The sequence below is a fragment of the Carcharhinus amblyrhynchos genome, chromosome 23 (assembly GCF_965287045.1).
Source record: "Carcharhinus amblyrhynchos chromosome 23, sCarAmb.v2.hapA, whole genome shotgun sequence".
Classification (NCBI taxonomy): Eukaryota; Metazoa; Chordata; class Chondrichthyes; order Carcharhiniformes; family Carcharhinidae; genus Carcharhinus; species Carcharhinus amblyrhynchos.
This window is the reverse complement of record NC_137346.1, coordinates 501,012-522,790: the sequence shown is the minus strand read 5'-3', so window position 1 is coordinate 522,790 and position 21,779 is coordinate 501,012. Positions and strand designations below refer to the sequence as shown.

General features: G+C 43.7%; 1 protein-coding gene across 1 annotated transcript in view; it reads right to left on the bottom strand.

Moving 5' to 3' along the window:
* Positions 1 to 21,598, bottom strand: part of LOC145357389 (uncharacterized) — a 160,690-nt gene extending 139,092 nt beyond the window's left edge. Inside the window, exons 1-6 of the mRNA XM_080210708.1 lie at positions 21,545 to 21,598; positions 20,276 to 20,414; positions 13,966 to 14,093; positions 9,265 to 9,382; positions 7,061 to 7,189; positions 570 to 796 (exon numbers count right to left, since the gene is read on the bottom strand). Of these exons, the coding sequence (XP_080066834.1) occupies positions 570 to 796; positions 7,061 to 7,189; positions 9,265 to 9,382; positions 13,966 to 14,093; positions 20,276 to 20,414; positions 21,545 to 21,595 (792 nt within the window). The 5' untranslated portion in view covers positions 21,596 to 21,598. The remainder of the gene's footprint in view (positions 1 to 569; positions 797 to 7,060; positions 7,190 to 9,264; positions 9,383 to 13,965; positions 14,094 to 20,275; positions 20,415 to 21,544) is intronic.
* Positions 21,599 to 21,779: the final 181 nt, after the last annotated feature.

Here is a 21,779-nt window from a genome sequence, read left to right as displayed (position 1 = left end):
AAGCCATAGAAAGGGTGCAGAGGAGACTTACAAGGATGTTGCCCGGATTGGGGAGCATGCCTTATGAGGCTAGGTTGAGGGAGCTCGGCCTTTTCTCCCTGGAGAGACGAAGGTTGAGGGGTGACTGGTAGAGGTGTATAAGATGTTGACAGGTATTGATCAAGTGGATAGTCAGAGGCTTTTTCCCAGAGCTGAAATGGTTGCCACAAGAGGACACAGGTTTAAGGTGCTGGGGAGTAGGTACAGAGATGTCAGGGGTAACTTTTTTACTCAGAGTGGTGGGTGTGTGGAATGGGCTGCCAGCAACGGTGGTGAAGGCAGATTCAATAGGGTCTTTTAAGAGACTTTTAGATGTATATGGAACTTAGAGATTACTGGGCTTATCTATAACTCTCTATCTTAGTAAGGTAGGGACGTGTTTGGCACAACTTTGTGGGCTGAAGGGCCTGTATTGTGGTGTAGTTTTTCTATGTTTCAATGTCTATAATTGGTTTTACTTACTTTCAGCATTAAAAATGTTCAATTGTAATTTGAATTTGTAAATTCCCTTTTTTCCCCCTTCAACATACCTGATTAGCCTGGACCTCCGAGTACCATTGCAACTTATCCACGAATGTTAAATATTGTTCAACCAAAAGAGTGCTAAGCAAACTGAGTGTTGTGTTTTGAGTAGCAGTTGCTATGGAGACCTGCACCAGTGGAACCAACAGGAGATAGTTTGTGTCTGAAAGACAGCTGTTGAAGGGTTGAATCTTCTGATAGTAAGACAGGACATTCCTCATTGCCTTGGCTGCATCTGTAAGCACATTGATAAGTCCACATATGGAGGGATGTACACATAACTATTCAAAACAAAACTATGGTAGGATTAATGACTGGTAAAGTCTTGAGTACTTTAAAAACGTTGATGCAGTTACAAGGCATCTTTAACATTAACAACCTTCATGGATTATAATCAGCAAAATTTGACATCGAAATTGATAAAGAACTTGGTCAAAGCGTTAGCTTTTAATGAGAGGGGAGAGGACGCAAGGAGAGGTTTGGAGAGGGAATTTCAAAGCTTAGGGTTGCAGCAGCTGAAGGCACAGTAATGCTGGTTGAAGAAAACTGAGGAAGTACATAAGCTAGAATTAGAGGAGTGCAGAGATCTTGGGGGTTGTAATGCTATAGGAGATAGGTAGGGTAATGATTTGGACATGAGAATGACAATGTTAAAATCAAGGATGTGGGTTGGGTGCCAATGCAGACTATAAAGAAGGACTTGGTGCAAGTTAGGATGTGGGCAACAAAGTTCTTGACGAACTGAAGTTTATTGAGAACGAAAGGTCAGAGGGAATCTTTGAAATAATTGAGTCTCAAGGTAACAAATTCACAGATAAAGGTTTCAGCAGCAAATGTGCTGAGGCAGATGTGGAGTCACAAAATATTACAGAATGTAAACCGTGGCCTTGGTGAATGAAAGGATGGAAGCTCAGCTCAAAACAAAATAGGATGCAAATAGTCTGTTCAGTGGTAAGGGTAAATAATTTAAATGGTTGCTTTATATAAGGTGATCAGGTCCATAGATGACTGCTATAAGTCCAATATAGTCTGATCAGTCATTTAATGGAATTAATAAGCATTGGTGAGCCATTAAAAATACAAAGAAAAATTATGTATGTTGAAAATATTTAATGAAAGCATTATGGATGGGATTTATGATCTTACTCAGGTGAGGCTGAAAATTCCCACCCAAGGTCAATGGAGATTTCCATTGTTAGAACATAGAACACTACAGCACAAACAGGCCCTTCAACACCTACCAATCCATAGACCTATCTATAACCCCCAATCCCATTAAGAACATAAGAACATAAGAAATAGGAGCAGGAGTAGGCCATCTAGCCCTTCGAGCCAGCCTCGCCATTCAATAAGATCATGGCTGATCTGAAGTGGATCAGTTCCACTTTCCTGTCCTCTCCCCATAACCCTTAATCCCCTCTCTTATCAAAAACCCATCAACCCGCGTCTTAAAAATATTTAGCGAGGCAGCCTCCACCACTTCAACGGGCAGAGAATTCCAGAGATTCACCACCCTTTGAGTGAAGAAGTTCCTCCTCAACTCTGTTCTAAACCGCCCCCCCTTTATCTTGAGGCTGTGCCCCCTAGTCCTACTGTCTTTTTTGAGCGGGAAGAGTCTCTCCACCTCTATCCTATCCATCCCATTCATCATCTTATACGTCTCAATGAGATCTCCCCTCATTCTTCTAAACTCTAACGAGTACAAGCCTAGTTTATTCAGCCTCTCCTCATAGCTCAACCCCCTCAACTCCGGTATCAGCCTTGTAAACCTCCTCTGCACTCCCTCCAAGGCCAAAATATCTTTGCGCAGGTGCGGCGCCCAAAACTGCACACAGTACTCCAGCTGCGGCCTCACCAATGCCCTGTACAGCTGCAGCAAGACCTCCCTACTTTTATATTCAATCCCCCTCGCTATGAAGGTCAGCATCCCATTCGCCTTCCTGACCACCTGCTGCACCTGCAAGCTGGGTTTTTGCGACTCATGCACAAGGACCCCGAGGTCCCTCTGCACCGTCGCCTGCTGCAGTTTTTCGCCCCGTAAGTAATAGTCCTTTCTACCATTCTTCCTACCAAAGTGGACCACCTCACACTTGCCAACATTAAATTCCATTTGCCATTTCCTGGCCCATTCGCCCAGCCTATCTAGATCCTTCTGCAGACTCTCCACACCAGTGATGTTAGGGGTAAGTTTTTCACTCGGAGGGTGGTGAGTGAATGGAATCGGCTGCCGTCAGTGGTGGTGGAGGCGAACTCGCTGGGGTCTTTTAAAAGACATCTGGATGAGTGTATGGGATTCTGAAAGAAATGGCGGAGGTGATAGTGGATGCCTTGGTGGTTATTTTCCAGACGTCGCTGGATTCCGGGGAAGTGCCAGATGATTGGAAAACGGCTAATGTTAACGCCGTTGTTTAAGAAGGGTGCCAGGCAAAAGGCGGGGAATTATAGGCCGGTTAGTTTAACGTCTGTGGTAGGTAAAATGTTAGAATCTGTCATTAAGGAGGAAATTGCGAGGCATCTTGAAGGGAATTGCTTGATAGAGCAGACGCAGCACGGTTTCATTAAAGGGAAGTCGTGTCTGACAAATTTACTGGAGTTCTATGAGGATGTGTCTAGGGCGGTGGATAGAGGAGAGCCGGTGGGTGTGGTCTTTCTAGATTTTCAGAAGGCGTTTGACAAAGTACCTCACAAGAGGTTATTGCAGAAGGTCGAGGGACATGGAGTTGGGGGTAGGGTGTTAGCGTGGATAGAGGATTGGTTGTCAAATAGGAGGCAGAGAGTGGGGGTCAATGGGTGCTATTCGGATTGGCGGATGGTGACTAGTGGAGTGCCCCAGGGGTCGGTGCTGGGGCCTCAGCTTTTTACCATTTATATAGATGATCTGGAGGAGGGAACCGAGTGTAGGGTGTCGAAATTTGCTGATGACACCAAGATTGGGGGAACGGCAAATTGTGCGGAGGGTGTGGAGAGTCTGCAGAAGGATCTAGATAGGCTGGGCGAACGGGCCAGGAAATGGCAAATGGAATTTAATGTTGGCAAGTGTGAGGTGGTCCACTTTGGTAGGAAGAATGGTAGGAAGGACTATTACTTACGGGGCGAAAAACTGCAGCAGGCGACGGTGCAGAGGGACCTCGGGGTCCTTGTGCATGAGTCGCAAAAACCCAGCTTGCAGGTGCAGCAGGTGGTCAGGAAGGCAAATGGGATGCTGGCCTTCATAGCGAGGGGGATTGAATATAAAAGTAGGGAGGTCTTGCTGCAGCTGTATAGGGCATTGGTGAGGCCGCAGCTGGAGTACTGTGTGCAGTTTTGGGCGCTGCACCTGCGCAAAGATATTTTGGCCTTGGAGGGAGTGCAGAGGAGGTTTACAAGGCTGATACCGGAGTTGAGGGGGTTGAGCTATGAGGAGAGGCTGAATAAACTAGGCTTGTACTCGTTAGAGTTTAGAAGAATGAGGGGAGATCTCATTGAGACGTATAAGATGATGAATGGGATGGATAGGATAGAGGTGGAGAGACTCTTCCCGCTCAAAAAAGACAGTAGGACTAGGGGGCACAGCCTCAAGATAAAAGGGGGGCAGTTTAGAACGGAGTTGAGGAGGAACTTCTTCACTCAAAGGGTGGTGAATCTCTGGAATCCTCTGCCCGTTGAAGTGGTGGAGGCTGCCTCGCTAAATATTTTTAAGACGCGGGTTGATGGGTTTTTGATAAGAGAGGGGATTAAGGGTTATGGGGAGAAAGCGGGAAAGTGGAACTGAGCAGCGACAGATCAGCCATGATCTTATTGAATGGCGGGGCAGGCTCGAAGGGCTAGATGGCCTACTTCTGCTCCTATTTCTTATGTTTATGTTCTTATGTTCATCCTCAACTCAGTTTTAAATCTGCTCCCTTTTATTTTGAGGCTATGTCCCCTAGTTCTGGGTTTCACCTGACAGAAGCAGAGAGGTTGTTTCCACTATCTTATCTATTTCCTTCATAATTTTATACGTTTCTATAAGATCTCCCTCATTCTTTAAAATTCCAATCAGTATAGTCCCAGTCTATTAAGTTTTTCCTCATAAACACTCTCAACTCTGGAATCAACCAAGTGAATCTCCTCTGCACTCTCTCCAGTGCCAGTATATCCTTTCTCAAGTAAGGTGACTAAAACTGTACATAGTACTCCAGGTGTGGCCTCACCAGCACCTTACTAAACAGCTGCAACATAACCTCCCTATTTTTAAACCCCATCCCTCTGGCAGAGAAGAGCAAAATCCAATTTGCCTCCTTAATTACCTGCTGCACCCTACAAACGAACTTTGTGTGCTTCATGCACTAGGAGACGCAAGTCCCTCTGCACAGCAGCATGCTGCAATTTTTTACAATTTAAAGAATAGTGCATTTTGCTGTTATCCCTACCAAAATGAATGACCTCACATTTACCAACATTATACTCCATCAGGCAGACTCTTGCCCACTCACTTAAACTATCTATATTCCTTTGCAGACACTTCAGTGTCCTCTACCACTCAACTTTGTGTCATCTGCGAACTTTGACATACTATACTTGGTCCCCACCTTCAAATCATTTATGTAAATTGTAAACAATCGCAGTCACAACACTGATCCTTGAGGCACATCACTAATCACTGATTGCCAATAAGAGGAGATTGATGGCCAAGTGGAATTATTGCTAGAACATTAATTCAGAAACTCACCTAATGCTCTGGGGACCTGGGTTCGAAGCCCACCACAGCAGATGATGGAATATGAAATCAATGAAAAAAAATCTGGAATTAAGAATCTACTGATGACCATGAAACCATTGTCGATTGCCGTAAAAACCTATCTGGATTTCTAATGTCCATTAGGGAAGGAAATCTGCCATCTTTACCCGGTCTGGCCTACATGAGACTCCAGAGCAATGTGTTTGACTCTCAATTGCTCTCGAGCAACTAGGGATGAGCAATAAATGTCCCATGAATTAATGAAAAAACAGAAAAACACCCATATATACCCACTCTTTGCTTTCTATTAGTTAACGAATCCTCATTATCCGTAGGCTTACATTAACCTCGGGGTCCTTGTGCATGAGTCGCAAAAACCCAGCTTGCAGGTGCAGCAGGTGATCAGGAAGGCAAATGGGATGCTGGCCTTCATAGCGAGGGGGATTGAATATAAAAGTAGGGAGGTCTTGCTGCAGCTGTATAGGGCATTGGTGAGGCCGCAGCTGGAGTACTGTGTGCAGTTTTGGGCGCCGCACCTGCGCAAGGATATTTTGGCCCTGGAGGGAGTGCAGAGGAGGTTTACTAGGCTGATACCGGAGTTGAGGGGATTGAGCTATGAGGAGAGGCTGAATAAACTAGGCTTGTACTCGTTAGAGTTTAGAAGAATGAGGGGAGATCTCATTGAGACGTATAAGATGATGAATGGGATGGATAGGATAGAGGTGGAGAGACTCTTCCCGCTCAAAAAAGACAGTAGGACTAGGGGGCACAGCCTCAAGATAAAGGGGAGGCGGTTTAGAACGGAGTTGAGGAGGAACTTCTTCACTCAAAGGGTGGTGAATCTCTGGAATTCTCTGCCCGTTGAAGTGGTGGAGGCTGCCTCGCTAAATATTTTTAAGAAGCGGGTTGATGGGTTCTTGATAAGAGAGGGGATTAAGGGTTATGGGGAGAGGGCGGGAAAGTGGAACTGAGCCACAACAGATCAGCCATGATCTTATTGAATGGCGGGGCAGGCTCGAAGGGCTAGATGGCCTACTCCTGCTCCTATTTCTTATGTTCTTAATACTGCAATGAAGTTACTGTGAAAATCCCCTAGTTGTCACACTCCAACCAATGCACTTAACCAACTTTTGGACTGTGGGAGGAAACTCACGCAGACATAGGGAGAACATGCAGACTTCGCACAGACAGTGACCCAAGCTGGGAATCGAATCCGAGTCCCTAGTCCCTGAGGCAGCAACGCCAACCATTGTGTGCCCAGTTAGGATCTGGAATGCTCTGCCTGAAAGTGTAGTGGAGTAATATACATCTGAAGCACTGAGAAGAGAATTAGCCTGTTATTTGAAAATAATGAATACCCAGGGGAAGAAGATGGGAGAGTGGAACTAGGCGAGTTGCTCATGCAGAAAGTTGGTGCAGCCACCTCCTGCATCATAACAATTCTATGATTCTGTGGAGCCATTTATGATATTGGTGATGAACAAGAGTTACCAATGTAGGTTGGTAGAAACTCAGTAAGGGGAAAATAAATGAGGAAGTCAGTTGCTGCAAGCTGAAAGATGTGCTGCTTAGGTGCAATGACCCAAACAGGCACTGGAGTGTGGCGACTAGGGGAATTTCACAGTAACTTCATTGCAGTGTTAATGTAAAACTTACTTGTGACTAAAAGGGTAAAATAGCATAAACAGCAAAATATTTCTGCGCTCTTAGAAGCAGGAGATTTTGATTTATTACTCTATGCTAATTCGATGTCTTTGCAATGCTGCAGTTGAAATTGCCATCACAAACTAGGTTGCTTACATTTTGACTCACTCAGAGTTTTGAAGCTTGGCTGTGAAGACAGCAGAGATTCACATTTTAACAAGATCTCCATGTTATTGCTTGACTGGGGAAGGCTTCGTGAGAGACTAGAAATATACTCCAAACGTGCTACAAGGATGGACAACAGACAACCTTCAGCATAACAAAAATACATATTCTCAAATATTCCATCCAAGATTATGACTGAATCCAACCATCTACATAGCTTTCACTATCAGCATCCATAAGATAAATTCACACAGCAAGTTACCAAGATATCAGGAATGTACATAGACATGTTCGAAAATTTGGGAAAGAAAATACAAAAAATATGTAGATGATGTTAAACAATGTCTTAATTTTAAAATTCTTACCCTTGTTTTCAAATTCCTCAATAGTCTTTCCCCTCCCTATCTCTGTAATCTCCTGGAGGTGCAGTTTTTCCCCCATGCTTTTGTTCTTTAAAGAGTTTTATTAAAAACAGATCCTACAGCATGGCAGTTCCCTTTATCAAAAGGTCACCATTGAAGAGAAAATCAAGCACAGAATTAGCTATTTCAGCACAATCCTCCACAAACTGCACCACAGATCTTCAATGTTTTAGACAAGACAGAGGTAAAGAAGGTGGAGGAGTTGCATTACTAATCAGGGAGATTGTCACATCTGCACTCAGAGGGGACACACTGGAGGCAACAGGAATAGAGTTCATAATTAAGAAGGGTACAGTTGCTCTGATGGGATTATACAATAGGTCTCCCAACACCTACCAGGACATTGAGGAACACATATGTAGGCAGATTATGGAAAGATGCAATAACAACAGTTGTCATGATTTTAATTTCCCCCAGTATCTACTGTTACTTCCTTCGAACAAAAGGCTTAAATGGGACTGAATTTGTTAGGTGCATCCAAGAGGGTTTCTTGGGACATCATATGGATAGCCCAACCAGAGGAGGAGTCATATTGGACCTTGAATTGGCAAGTGAGCTTTGCCAGGCCTGTGATGAAACTGTGCTATTTTGATATATTTTACGTTTAAGGTGGAACCGCTTTAAGAGGCACTGTTTTGTTACAGAAGTTGATAATCTGTTAATATGATCTCTACAGCCGAAGGGCCTGTGCTGTACTGTTCTATGGCCTACCATAAACCTACCTTCATTAATAAATATATGCACTGGGGTTCCTACAGTTCCATGTTGCAACATAATTTGCCATTTTTGCAATTTTGAGCCATTTCTTAATATCCAAGTTTGGCACTGGAATAGGGTGCATCAAAGCTATCCTGATGGATAATGGCTATCTGGATTAGATTCATTGCTTGCTGTGTATATCGCATACTCCTGTTACAGAAGTTGATATGTCTGGGAAAACATGCAGGTCACATGCTGAGAATGCAGGATAAGAACTGATGTTAGCTAGGAATATGATAGTTTGTGGAGTTAATGGACAGTTCTCTTTTCCAACAGCTTCAGGCAGCAGCTTTTTATTTTAAAAAGAAAATTAAAATGTTCTTTTGTTTACCTATGTTCTCCAGAGATTTTAGGCTAAGTATGCACTTGTAAGTTTTTAATTAGGTTCTTTGACAGGGACAGAGTCATGGGGTAAATGGGACAAGCAAAACATGCAGGAAAGAACATTTTAATTTTCTTTCTAAAACAAAAAGGTGGTGCCCGAAGCTGTTGGAAAAGAGAACTGTCTCTCTGTCTCACCCTTTCCAAAGGCTTTCTGAAAGCTTCAAGATTGTTCGTCAAAGTCACAAGCAATTTGCCTGTGTTTTGCTAACTTTAAGAGGGGTTTAAGTACATAAGAGACATATTGCTTGATTGACAGTTAAGAATTGTGCCTTGCCATGTTCAGCTATTGTTCCAATAGTTAAGAGGTAAGCCTGTTCATTTGTTATAGTTAATCTGTGTTGTTAAATAAAGTTTCTTTTAACAAAAGCTCTCTAGTTTGTCAGTAAAATCACACCCGGAGTGAAACATCTTGTTCTCACATAAATGCTAAAATACAAAAAAATGTTGGGGCCTTGTTTGGCTTCACAATATACCTCAGGGTTTCTGATCGGGTATCCCAACTATATTTCCAGCATTGCTGTTTTGTTTCATATTTGCTATTGTTGTATGAATGCTCTAATCAGTTGATAGTCTCACTAAACTTCTGTATTTCTTAGCTACTGCAAAGCACTCATTCTAATCCATTGTTACCTTTTTTGTTAGACAGATAAAGACTCCAGGTGATTTTTCTCAAATCTGGGGGCAAAGGGTGGTTGAACAAAACATGCAGTTTGGACTTCATGTCTGGCCACTTCTGTAAGAGAGTTACCTAAAGAGCAACAGGACATCCGTTCAGAAAAAATAAATCTTTATCAAAATTTACATCCGAGTTACCCCAGCAGCTTTAACATGAACTTTCTTATTTGTGTCTACTTTTGGTATAAATCTGATTAACTTATATTTGGATAATGAATGCAGCATGCCTTCTTTATTTTACAATTTTAATATTGAATAATAATATTGAACTGAGATATTCAATTCAGTGAATCACACAAATACTAAATGTACTGAAATGTAATATCAAGATAACTAATCTCAGTATCTGGTGTACAAATGTACAATGAAGGCTGGATTTTTACCACAAAGGTGGGAAACAGCAGATAGGTCAGAAATCTGCCTCCTATGTGAAATAAATTAAAATTTAGATTTTATTGGTGCTGAGTCCTTAATTGATATCGATACCCTTTCCAATTAGACCCAATGAGGGCAGAAACCAAACTGGTCAGATGAAATATGATAATCATTTAGACAGCCACAAGGGCCATCACTGACGCAGTCCTGAGAAAGAGATCTTTCTTTCTCAGGATATAGATAGGCTGGAAGATTGGGCGGAGAAATGGCAAATGGAATTTAATCCAGAAATGCAAAGTGATGCATTTTGGTAGATCTGATGTAGGGAGGAGCAGCTATATAATAAATGGCAGAACCATCAGGAATACAGACACACAGAGGGACCTGGGTGTGCAAATCCACAGATCCCTAAAGGTGGCAGCACAGGTGGAGAGGGTGGTGAAGAAGGCATATGGCATACTTGCCTTTATTGGACAGGGCATAGAGTATAAAAGTTGGCATATGATGTTGCAGCTATATAGAATGTTGGTTAGGCCACATTTGGAATACGGCGTCCAGTTCTGGTCACCACACTGTCAGAAGGATGTGGAGGCTTTGGACAGTGTACAGAAAAGGTTTACCAGGATGTTGCCTGGTATGGAGGTTCTTAGCTATGAGGAGAGATTGGGCAAACTGGGGTTGTTCTACCTGGAAAGGAGGAGGATGAGGAGTGACCTAATAGAGGTGTATACAATTGTGACGGGCATAGATAGGGTGAACAGTGGGAGGCCTTTTCCCAGGTCAGAGATGACGAACACAAGGGGTCACAAGTTCAAGATCAAGGGGGCAAGGTTCAACACAAATGTCAGGGGGACATATTTTACACAGAGGATGGTGGGGCCTGGAACGCGCTGCCAAGCAAGGTGGTCGAGGCGGACACGCACGGATCGTTTAAGAGTTATCTAGATAGCCACATGAACAGGCTGGGAATAGAGGGATACAAACGAATGGTCTAGTTGGGCGCATGAGCCGTGCAAGCTTGGAGGCCGAAGGGCCTGTTCCTGTGCTGTACTGTTCTTTGTTCTTTGATTTATGATAAAACCTTAATCGTATCACAGTAAAGCAGGATAGAGCATAGAGAAGTACAGACAGAAACAAATCCTTTGGCCCACAATATTGTGCCGAACATGATGCCAAATTAAATTCATCCCTTCTCTGTGATCTTGATCCATATCTCTCGTTTACTTAAACATGTCCCTGTCATGTTTGCCTCTGCCACCCCTGGCAGCACATTCCAGACACCTACCACTCTGTGTAAAAAATTTGCCCCTCACATCTCCTTTGAACCTTCTCCATCACACCTTAAGTGCATGCCCCTAGTATGAGACATTTCAACCCTGGGAAAAAGATTCTGACTGTCAATTCTATCTCTGCCTCTCATAATTTTATAGACCTCTATCAAGTCTCCCCTCAGCCTCCACCACTCCAGAGAAAACAACTCTAGTTTGTCCAGTCTCTCCTTATAGCTCAAACCCTGTAATCCAGGCAGCATTCTTTTCTGCACCCTCTTCAAAGCCTCCACATCTTTCTTGTAATGTGGTGACCAGAATTAAACACCACACTCTTATATGCGGCCTAATTAAAGTTTTATAAAGCTGCAACACGACATTCTGAATCTTATACTCAATGCCACAACCAATGCACTCTGACCTCTACGGGCAAGCCAATTTTGAATCCAGGCGGCCAAGTCACCGTGGATCCCATGCATCTTAATCTTCTGGATAAGCCTGCCATGAGGCACCTTGTCAAAAGCCTCACATAAGATCCACGTAGACATCATCCACTGTTCTACCCTCATTGACCACCTTCATCACCTCCTTGAAAAAAATGACATGACTTGCTCTGCACAAATCCATGCTAACTTTCCCTAATTAGGCCATGTTTTTCTAAATGAGCATAAATCCTATCCCTAAGAATCCCCTCCAATAGGTTCCCAACCACTGATGTGAGACTGACCTGGTCTATAATTTCCTGGATCATCTCTATTTCCTTTCTTGATCAGAGGAATAACATTAACTACTCGCCAGTCCTCTAGGATCACTCCAGTAGCTACAGAGGATACAAGATCTTTGTCACGGCCCCAGCAATCTCTTCTCTTGCCTCTCTCAATAACTGGGGTAGATCCTGTCGGGCCCTGGGGACTTATCCACTTTAATGTTCTTTAAGAGACCAAACACCACTTCTTTCTTGATCTTAAAACACGTTGGCATATTAGCATGCTCTACACTAATCACACTATCTTCCATGTCCCTCTCCTTGGTGAATACTGATGCAAAGTACTTATTTAAGATCTTGCCAACATTCTCTGCCCCCAAGCACACGTTCCCTCCTTTATTCTTGAGAGACCCTACCTTCTCCCTTTTTATCCTCTTGTTTTTAAATGTGTGTATTAAAAACCTTGCGATTCTCTTTAACTCTCCTTGCCAAGATCATTACATGGGCCCTTGTGAAGTTGTACGAATGAAGTAGTGGCATGATGGGAAGATTGGTCAAGTATTTGGTACAAAATAAGGAAAACTGACTCCGCATAACCTAAGACATGAATAAGATCAGAGAAGGTCAAGATCCGATAAAGCTGACTCCACATAGCCAAGGGCTGTATGATTAAGACAAGATAAGGTCAGGGATGAAGGAGTCACTGACCTTCTTCTGTTCTATCAAAGGACAAGATAAAGGTATGACTGATGAGACAAAGAGTTTTAGAAGGTCAGCAAGTGTACCATTGTTTATGACATTGCTTATGACGCTATTATTGATTGAATTTTTGAATAAGCTCTGGTCACACAAACTATTAACGATTATGTATAAATACTGAACTGATTCTTTATGGAAGCGCAGACTTGAGGAAGAATTAGCAAGTTGTAACGACAGCTCTCTGAAGTCATGTTTTTGCCAATACTGCATGCAGTCTTTCGGAAATAAAGACAAGTTACTTCTGTTGGAACGAACTTTGTTGAGTCTTTCTACCAGTCAAGAAGCAGGAAAATTTCCACTTCAACACTCCTAATTCCCTTCTTGAGTTCTTTCCTGCTTTCTTTATATTCCTCACGGGCCCTGTCCGATTTTAGCTTCCTAAACCTTATATAAGTTTCTTTCTTCATTGAACTAAAGTCACAACCTCCCTTGATATCCAAGAACCCCTCACCTTACCATCCTTGTCCTTCCCCCTTACTGGAACATGCTGGTCTTGAACTTGGATCAGTAGGTCTTAAACATCTCCCACACGTCAAACGTGGCCTTGCCTGGTATTAACTGCTCCCATTAACTCTTCCTAACTCCTGACTAATACTGTTGTAATTTGCCCTCCCCCAAATAAAGTCCCTTCCCACAGAGTCCTAACTTATCCTTATTCAGAGTTGGCTTAAAACATAAGGGATTGTGGTTACTGCTTACACAATGCTCTCTCACTGAAAAGTCAGTCACCTGGCCAGGCTCATTTGCCAATACACGGTCCAGAATGGCCTCTTTTCTAATTGGATTATCCACATGCCGTTTCAAGAAACAGTCTTGGATGCACCTAACAAATTCTGCCCCACTTAAGCCTCTTGCTCTAAGGAAGTCCAAGTCAATACTGAGGAAGTTAAAATCACCCACTATGACAACCCTGTTGTTACTGCTTCTTTCCAGAAGCTGCCTACATATTTGTTCTTCCATGTCTGGTGGGCTGCTGGGGGCCTATAATGTAATCCCATCAGAGTGATTGCACCCTTCTTATTTTTGAGCTCTACCCATATCGCCTCAGTGGATGAGGGCTCCAGTGTGTCCTCCCTGAGTGCAGATGTGACAGTCTCCCTGATTAGTAATACAACTCCTCCACCACTTTTACCGTTCTATCTCATCTTAAACATCAAAACGCTGGAACTTTGAGCAGCCAGTCCCGTCCCTCTCTCAACTAAGTCACTGTAATGGCCACAACATCATAGTCCCACGTACTGATCCAGGCTCCAAGTTCATCTGTCTTACCCATAATACTTCTTGCATTGAAATAAACACACTTCAGCCTGTCAATCCCATCGTGTTCATTAACCTGTCCCTGCCTGTTCTTCCTTTCAGATTTGCTGGTATGAACACCTACCTTCCCCTCAGTCCCTCCATTTGCTGATTTGCTGCTCTGGTTTCCATCCCCCTGCCATTCTAGTTTAGATTACATGAGATAAATATTTACAAAGATCAGTGTAGCATTAAAAAATGTTTTTACATGAAATTTTTAATAGCTGAGTGCTGGAAAGGAAACAAACTCACCACTCCATCTTGTACATGGCTCAAAAGTGGCTCACTCCGAGTTTGCAATGTTTTGACAGTGAGGTGGTAGCCAATCTGTTCCTCCAGGGAAGAATTTAACCGATTCATGAGTACTCTGTGAGCATTTCCTGCAGGGAGCAATGAAGCCATCAGTCTTGAATGATCATGTGAAATTCCCAAGTTACTTCAAGTAAAATAAATAAATTGGTCCTGTGTAATTTTCATAAGACCAATGCTTGAATTAAAATTGGTTCCTGTTTTTCATCTAAATCTTTTTCATTTCAGGGCTGCTGATGGCTGCCTGCCTATGGATGTGACTTGAGAAGACATCTTGCCTCCCCCATACTCTGGCTGGAGTATAAGATCAAGGATTTCAGATTACATTGGAAAGGGAGGTGGTGGTGTAGTGGTATTGTCACTAGACGAGAATCCAAAGACCCAGGATAATGCCCTGGGGACGTAGGTTTGAATCCCACCATGGCAAATAGTGAAATCTGAAATCAATAAAAATCTGGAATTAAAACATAGAACATAACAGCGCAGAACAGGCCCTTCAGCCCACGATGTTGCGCCGACCAGTTAAAAAACAATGACCCACTAATCTAAACCAATCCCTTTTCGTCCATAAACCTATCCACCAATCTCTTAAACGCCCCCAAACTAGGCGCATTTACAACTGCAGCAGGCAGGGCATTCCAATCCCTCACCACCCTCTGGGTAAAGAACCTATCCCTGACATCCGTCCTATAACTACCACCCCTTAATTTAAAGCCATGCCCCCTCGTGCTAGCTTTCTCCATCCGAGGAAAAAGGCTATCACTATCCACCCTATCTAAACCTCTAATCATCTTATTTGTTTCAATAAGATCCCCTCTTAGCTGCCTTCTTTCTAGCGAAAACAACCCCAAATCCCTCAGTCTCTCCTCACAGGACCTCCCCTCCATACCAGGCAACATCCTGGTAAACCTCCTCTGCACCCTCTCCAAAGCCTCCACATCCTTCCTGTAATGTGGGGACCAGAACTGCACACAATACTCCAAGTGCGGCCGCACCAGAGTTGTGTACAGTTGCAACATGACGCTGCGACTCCTAAATTCAATCCCCCTACCAATAAACGCCAAGACACCGTATGCCTTCTTAACAACCTTATCTACTTTATCCTTATTAAAAGGATAATGATGACCATGAAACCATTGTTGATTGTCGTAAGAAATCCATCTGATTCACTAATGTCCTTTAGGGAAGGAAATCTGCAGTCCTCACCTGGACTGACGTACATGTGACTCCAAAGCTAAAGCAATGTGGTTGACTCTCAACTGACCTCTGAAATGGAGAACAATTGGGGATGGGCAATAAACACTGGCCCAGTCAGTGATGACCACATCCTGTAAAATGAATAAAAAAAAATATGAAGCAGAGGCCTAACCAGTCCATGCCACTTGACCATCCTCCCATTTACCTTATCTAAAATCTACTATTATAACATATATCCCCTTCTCCCCCACATTTGTCTAGATTTTCTTTAAATGCATCTCACCATTCACTTCAACCATTTCCTGTGGCAGAGAGTTCCACCATCTCATATATTGATGCATCTAGTTACCCTCTTCTCCACAATTCTCCCTTTACACCCAATGGATCAACAACAATAAGTGGCATAATGGTTAGCACTTCTGCCTCAAAGCGCCAGGGACCCAGGTTCGAATCCCGTCATGGGTTATTGTCTGAGTGGAGTTTACATATTACCTGTGTTTGCATGGGTTTGCTCTGGTTTCGTCGCACACTCCAAAGATGTGTGGATTAGGGGAACTGGCCATGTTAAATTGCCCCTTAGTATCGGGGGGTTAGGAGGGTAAACATATAGGGTCATGGGGATAGAGCCTGGGTGGGATTGTGGTTGGTGCAGACTCAATGGGCCGAATGGCCTCCTTCTGCAGTGCAGGGATTCTATGAACTTTTAGAGGGTATAGTACTTTTTATTTGAAAGAAATATTCTCATTCTTCCTCACCCAACATTGTAAACTTACTTTTTGGGCTGTTCTGGCCTTGACTCTAGCATAGGATATAGGATACCGGGTGATCTGACAAGACGGACTCATAACTGGCTTAGCAATAGGAGACAAAGGATAGTGATAGAAGGCTGCTTCAGTGACTGGAGGCCTGCGAACAGTGGCATACCACAAGGATCCGTGTTAGGCCCTTATTGTTCATCATTTATATAAATGACATAGATGACTATGTGGGGGGTAGGATCAGCAAGTTTGCTGATGTCACAAAGATTGGCTGGGTGGTTAACAGTGAGGTTGAGTGTCTTGGGTTACAGGAAGACACAGATGAGATGGTCAAATGGGTGGATAAGTGGCAGATGAAATTTAACCATGAAAAGTGTGACGTGATGCACTTTGGAAGGAGTAATTCGACTAGGAAATATACTATGAAAGGTCTGACACTGGGAAGCTCTGAAGAACAAAGGGAACGTGGTGTGTTTGTCCATAAATCGCTGAAGGCAGAAAGGCAGGTAAATAGGGTGGTGAAAAAGGCATATGGCACACTCGCCTTTGTCAACTGAGGTACATATTACAGAAGCAGAGAGGTCATAGTGGAGTTATGTTGAACTTTGGTGAAGCAAAAGCTGGAGTACAGTCTGCAGTTCTGGTCACCACATTATAGGAAGGACATGAACATGCTGAAGCGGGGGCAGAGGAGATTCATCACGATGGTGCCTGGGATGGAACATTTAAGTTATGAAGAGAGGTTGGATAGGCTTGGGTTGTTTTCATTGGAGCAGAGAAACCTGATTGAGGTATTCAAGATTATGAGGGGCACGGACAGGTAGATAGGGAGTTCCCCTTAGTTGAAGGGTCAGTTACGAGGGGACACAAGTTAAAAGTGAGGGGTGGATTTGAGGAAAACTTTTTTTACTCAAGAGGGTGGTGATGGTCTGGAATGCACTGCCTAGGAGAGCAGTGGAGGCAGGAAGCCTCACATCCTTCAAAAAGAACCTGGATGATTACTTGCCACGCCATAACGTTCAAGGCTATGGGCCAAGCGCTGGCAAGTGGGATTAGGTGAGCAGGTCAGGGTATTTCATGCGTTGGTGCAGAGTCAGTGAGCTGAGGGGCCTCTTCTGCATTGTGGTATTCTGTGGATTCAAGCAGGGAATTAGAAGAGCAAGAAGGAGCCAGGAAATGACCTTGGCAACTCGGGTTAAAGAGACTCCCAAGGCATTTTACACATACGTTAAAAACAAGAGGATAATTAGGGAGAGGGTAAGACCACTTTAGGATGAAGAAGGGAAATTATGCTTGGAGGCTGAGGATGTGGGCAAGATTCTAAATGTGCACTTGCTTTGGTATTCACCAAGGAGATGATCATGGAGGATAGAGAGATTACTGTGGAGCATGCTAATGTGCTAGGGCATTTTGAGATCAAGAAAGAAATGGTGTTGGGTTTCTTTGGATAAGTCCCCAGGGTCCAATGGGATCTACCCCAGGTTCAGAGAGGAGATTGCTGGGTCCCTGACAAAGATCTCTGAATCCTCTATAGCCATGGAGAGGTTCCACAGGACTGGCGAGTAGCTAAATTGTTCCTCTATTCAAGAAAGGTAAAACGGATAATCCAGGAAATTATAGACTGGTGAGACTCACATCAGTGATTGGGTAGCTATTGGAGAGGATTCTTAAGGATAGGATTTGCACACATTTGGAAAAGCATGGGCTAATTAGGGAAAGTCAGCATGGCTTTGCGCAGGACAGGTCATGTCTTACTAACTTGATTGATTTTTTTGAGGAGGTACGAAGGTGATCGATGAGGATAGAGCACTTGATGTTGTGTATATGGATTTTATGTAAGGCTTTCGACAAGGTCCCTCATGGTAGACCCATCCAGAAGATTAAGATCCATGATAACATGGCCACTTAGATTCAGAATTGGCTTGCCCACAGAAGTCAGAGAGCAGCGGTGGAAGGGTGTTTTTCTGGCTGGAGGTCTGTGACCGGCAGTGTTCTGCAGGGGTCCGTACTGGGACCTTTGCTATTTGTGATATATAAATGATAACATAGATGGGTGAGTTAATAAGTTTGCAGCCGACATAAAGATGGGTGGAGTTGTGAACAGTGTAAAATACCATCAAAGGATTCGGTGGGATGTAGAACAGTTGCAGATATGGGCAGAGAAATAGCAAGCGGAGTTTAATTTGGGCAAGTATGAGGTGCTGCACTTTGAGAGATCACATGTTAACAGTAAGTATAAGTTAAAGGCAGGACCCTGAACAGCAATGTACAGAGGAATCTTATTGTACAAGTCCATAGCTCCCCAAGAGTGGCCACACAAGTAGGTAAAGTGGTAAAGAAGGCATACGGCATGCTTGCCTTACTGATTGGGGAATTGAGTACAAGCGTTAGGAAGTCATGTTACAGCTTTATAAAACTCTGGTTCAGTAGCACTTAGGATATTGTGTTCAATTTGGTCGTCACATTACAAGAATTTTGTAAGGGTATAAAAGAGGTTTACTAAATTGCTGTCAGGATTAGAGAATATGAGGTATAAGAGGCCGAACAAACTAGGATTGTTTTCTCTTGTATAGTAGAGGCTGAGGGGAGACTTGATGATGGAAGTGTATAAAATTATGAAAGGCACAAAAAATTGAGTCAGATTTTTTTCTCCAGAATTGGAATGTCTAACACTGGGGGCATGCACTTAAGGTGAAAGGGGGGGGAAGTTCAAAGGAGATGTAAGGGGCAAGTGTTTTTTTTTACACACAGAGTGGCACATGTCTGGAATGTGCTGCCAGGGGTGGTGGTGGAGGGAGATACGATGGGGCATTTAAGATAAGCACATGAATATGCAAAGAGAGGGATTTGGACCAAGGGCAGGCAGAATGAATTAGTTTAATTTGGCGTCATGTTTGGCACAACATCGTGGGTTGAAGGGCCTGTTCCTGTGCTGTATTGTTGTATGTTCCATGATAACGCAGCCTTAAATGAGGTGACTCACACACAGATCTGATGAAGTTAGCTGTCTTACCCCCCCGAAAATTTAATTAAGCTCAAGCTGCAGCTTTAAAAAGGGGTTGCCTCTTTGTGGCTGGTGTCCCACCTGTCTGCTCAGAGAAATAGGTTACAATCAAAACTTAGATGAAATTGGCAGTGGAGTCCCTCAACTGATTTTAACTGATGACCTGCCTGGTTTACACAAAGTAGGAAGACTTAAAATTGCTTTGTATAATTTTAGTACATAGTTTTCAGCATTTTTTTTGCCCATCAGGAAAAGCAAGAGAAGTCATCAAGTGACAAAATAAAAAGAAAATGGAGAGAAGACTGAAGCCTGCATTGAGTTATTATCACTTAGCTGTCCTCTAATCTATAACAAGCACAGCTCCCTGGCAGGTTAAAATACTCACCCACAAAATATACAACACTGACTTGTGCACATGCAGTTTGTGCAGGATACACACTTCACGCAGAGGGTGACGGAAATCTAGAATCCACTGCCTGGGAAGGTAATGGAGGTTGGAAGTCTTACAACTTGTAAAAAGTATTTGGATGAGTACTTGAAATATTATCTTCAAAGATATGGGACAAGTGGAGGAAAATGGGATTAGCACATCTTTATAAATTCATAAGATATAGAAGCAGAATTAGGCCATTCAGCCCATCAAGTCTACTCCACCATTCAATCATGGCTGATATATTTGTCACTCCCATTTTCCTGCCTTCTCCCCATAACCCTTTAATCCATTACCAATTAACAATCTGTCTAACTCTTCCTTAAATTTACTGTCCCAGCATCCACCAGACTTTGGGGTAGCAAATTCCACAGATTCATGATCCTTTGGGAGAAGTAGTTTCTCCTCAACTGTTTTAAATTTGCTACCCCTTATCCTAAGATTCTGACCTCTCGTCCTAGAACACCCCACAAGAAGAAGCATCTGCTCCATGTCCCCTTTATCCATATCTTTTATTATATTGCATATCTCAATTTGATCTCCTGTCATTCTTCTAAATTGCAGAGTATAGGTCCACACTGTAATGGCAGTTATTGTGATGCAGACTCGATGGGCTGAGTGGCCTAATTCTGCTCCTATGTCTTATGATCTTAGTGACAGTTATTGTGGTGCAGACTCGATGGGCCCAGGGATCTTTTCTTTGCTGTATGACTCTATGACTTGATGCATCTTTTGTCACAAATAAAAACAGAAAATGCTGGAAATACTCAGCAGATCTGTCAGCAAGTGTGGAGAGAGAATCAGAGTTAATGTTTCCAGTCAAAGTGCTGTCTGTGGCCTTGGTTGGTGATTCCACAATCTTACCCATGTGTATGGTGTTTGCAGCTCTCTCAACAAGCAGAGCTTTCTCAGATGCAGATAAATCAGCGAAGGAATCCACATGGTTTTCTGCCAGCTGCTGGAGCACCACGTCAAAGAGCTCTCGGCAAAACTCCTGCCAATCCTACATGGGAAATAGGTTAGAGTTAGCAGCCATCATTAACCAGCAAGCTTATGGCATGAAAATCAATGCTGGATAAAAGATATGATGTAGAGGACTTAAACCTGGTGTTGTGGGACGTTTTACTGGGGGTAAAAGATAGCCAAGTTCTGCACACATGAGGACAGCCGCAACTGGGATCTAGGGCTCAGGTCACACTATCTATTAGCCCCACAACTTGCCTGGGCTTGCAAAATCTAACTGTCCTGGCTGGGGACAATACACAACTCACATCGTCTGTACCTTTGAGACTTGATTACCTGCAAAGACTCACATTCCAGTATGAATAAACTGGGCTTGTACTCGTTAGAGTTTAGAAGAATGAGGGGAGATCTCATTGAGACGTATAAGATGATGAATGGGATGGATAGGATAGAGGTGGAGAGACTCTTCCCGCTCAAAAAAGACAGTAGGACTAGGGGGCACAGCCTCAAGATAAAAGGGGGGCAGTTTAGAACGGAGTTGAAGAGGAACTTCTTCACTCAAAGGGTGGTGAATCTCTGGAATCTCAAAGTGGTGGACGCTGCCTCGCTAAATATTTTTAAGACGCGGGTTGATGGGTTTTTGATAAGAGAGGGGATTAAGGGTTATGGGGAGAGGGCAGGAAAGTGGAACTGAGCAGCGACAGATCAGCCATGATCTTATTGAATGGCGGGGCAGGCTCGAAGGGCTAGATGGCCTACTCCTGCTCCTATTTCTTATGTTCTTATTCTGTAAATTAAGTTTGTGTCTTTACATCTCTGTTGGTGAATATAATTCTCACTCACTTGACAAAGGAGCAGCGCTCAGAAAGCTAGTGGATTTTGCTACCAAATAAACTTGTGGGACTTTAACCTGGTGTTATGAGACTTCTTACTGGGGATAAAAGAATCCAGAGTGTAGCACCCTCTCACTCGGCCCCGCTCCCAGTTTACAGCGACTCCAGCCCAGGGCACAGCCCAGCCCGGGGTCCAGTCCAGCCCTGAGACCTGCTCTGTCCGGGCCTCAGGTCATCCCGGGGCCCTGCCCTGCCCGGGATCCATTCCAGCCTGGGGAGCAGCCCAGGGTCCGTTCCAGCCTGGGGAGCAGCCCAGGCTCCAGCCCTGCCCGGTTACCTCACTCAGGCGGACTTGTTGTCTCGCAGCTTCCAGCCACCCGCCCGCCATCGCCGTCCGGAGCGAGACCGTTACCATGGTGACGGCGGGGCATGTTGGGGCCGTTACCATGGTGATCTTTGGGGCCTAGCAGCTTCGGCCCGGATGAGGACATTAGTCAGTACGTATGGAGCGCGCAGCAAGATGTGGTTTGAAGATCTATTTAGTTCAGTAAAGCTTGTTTTTATTGTTGACT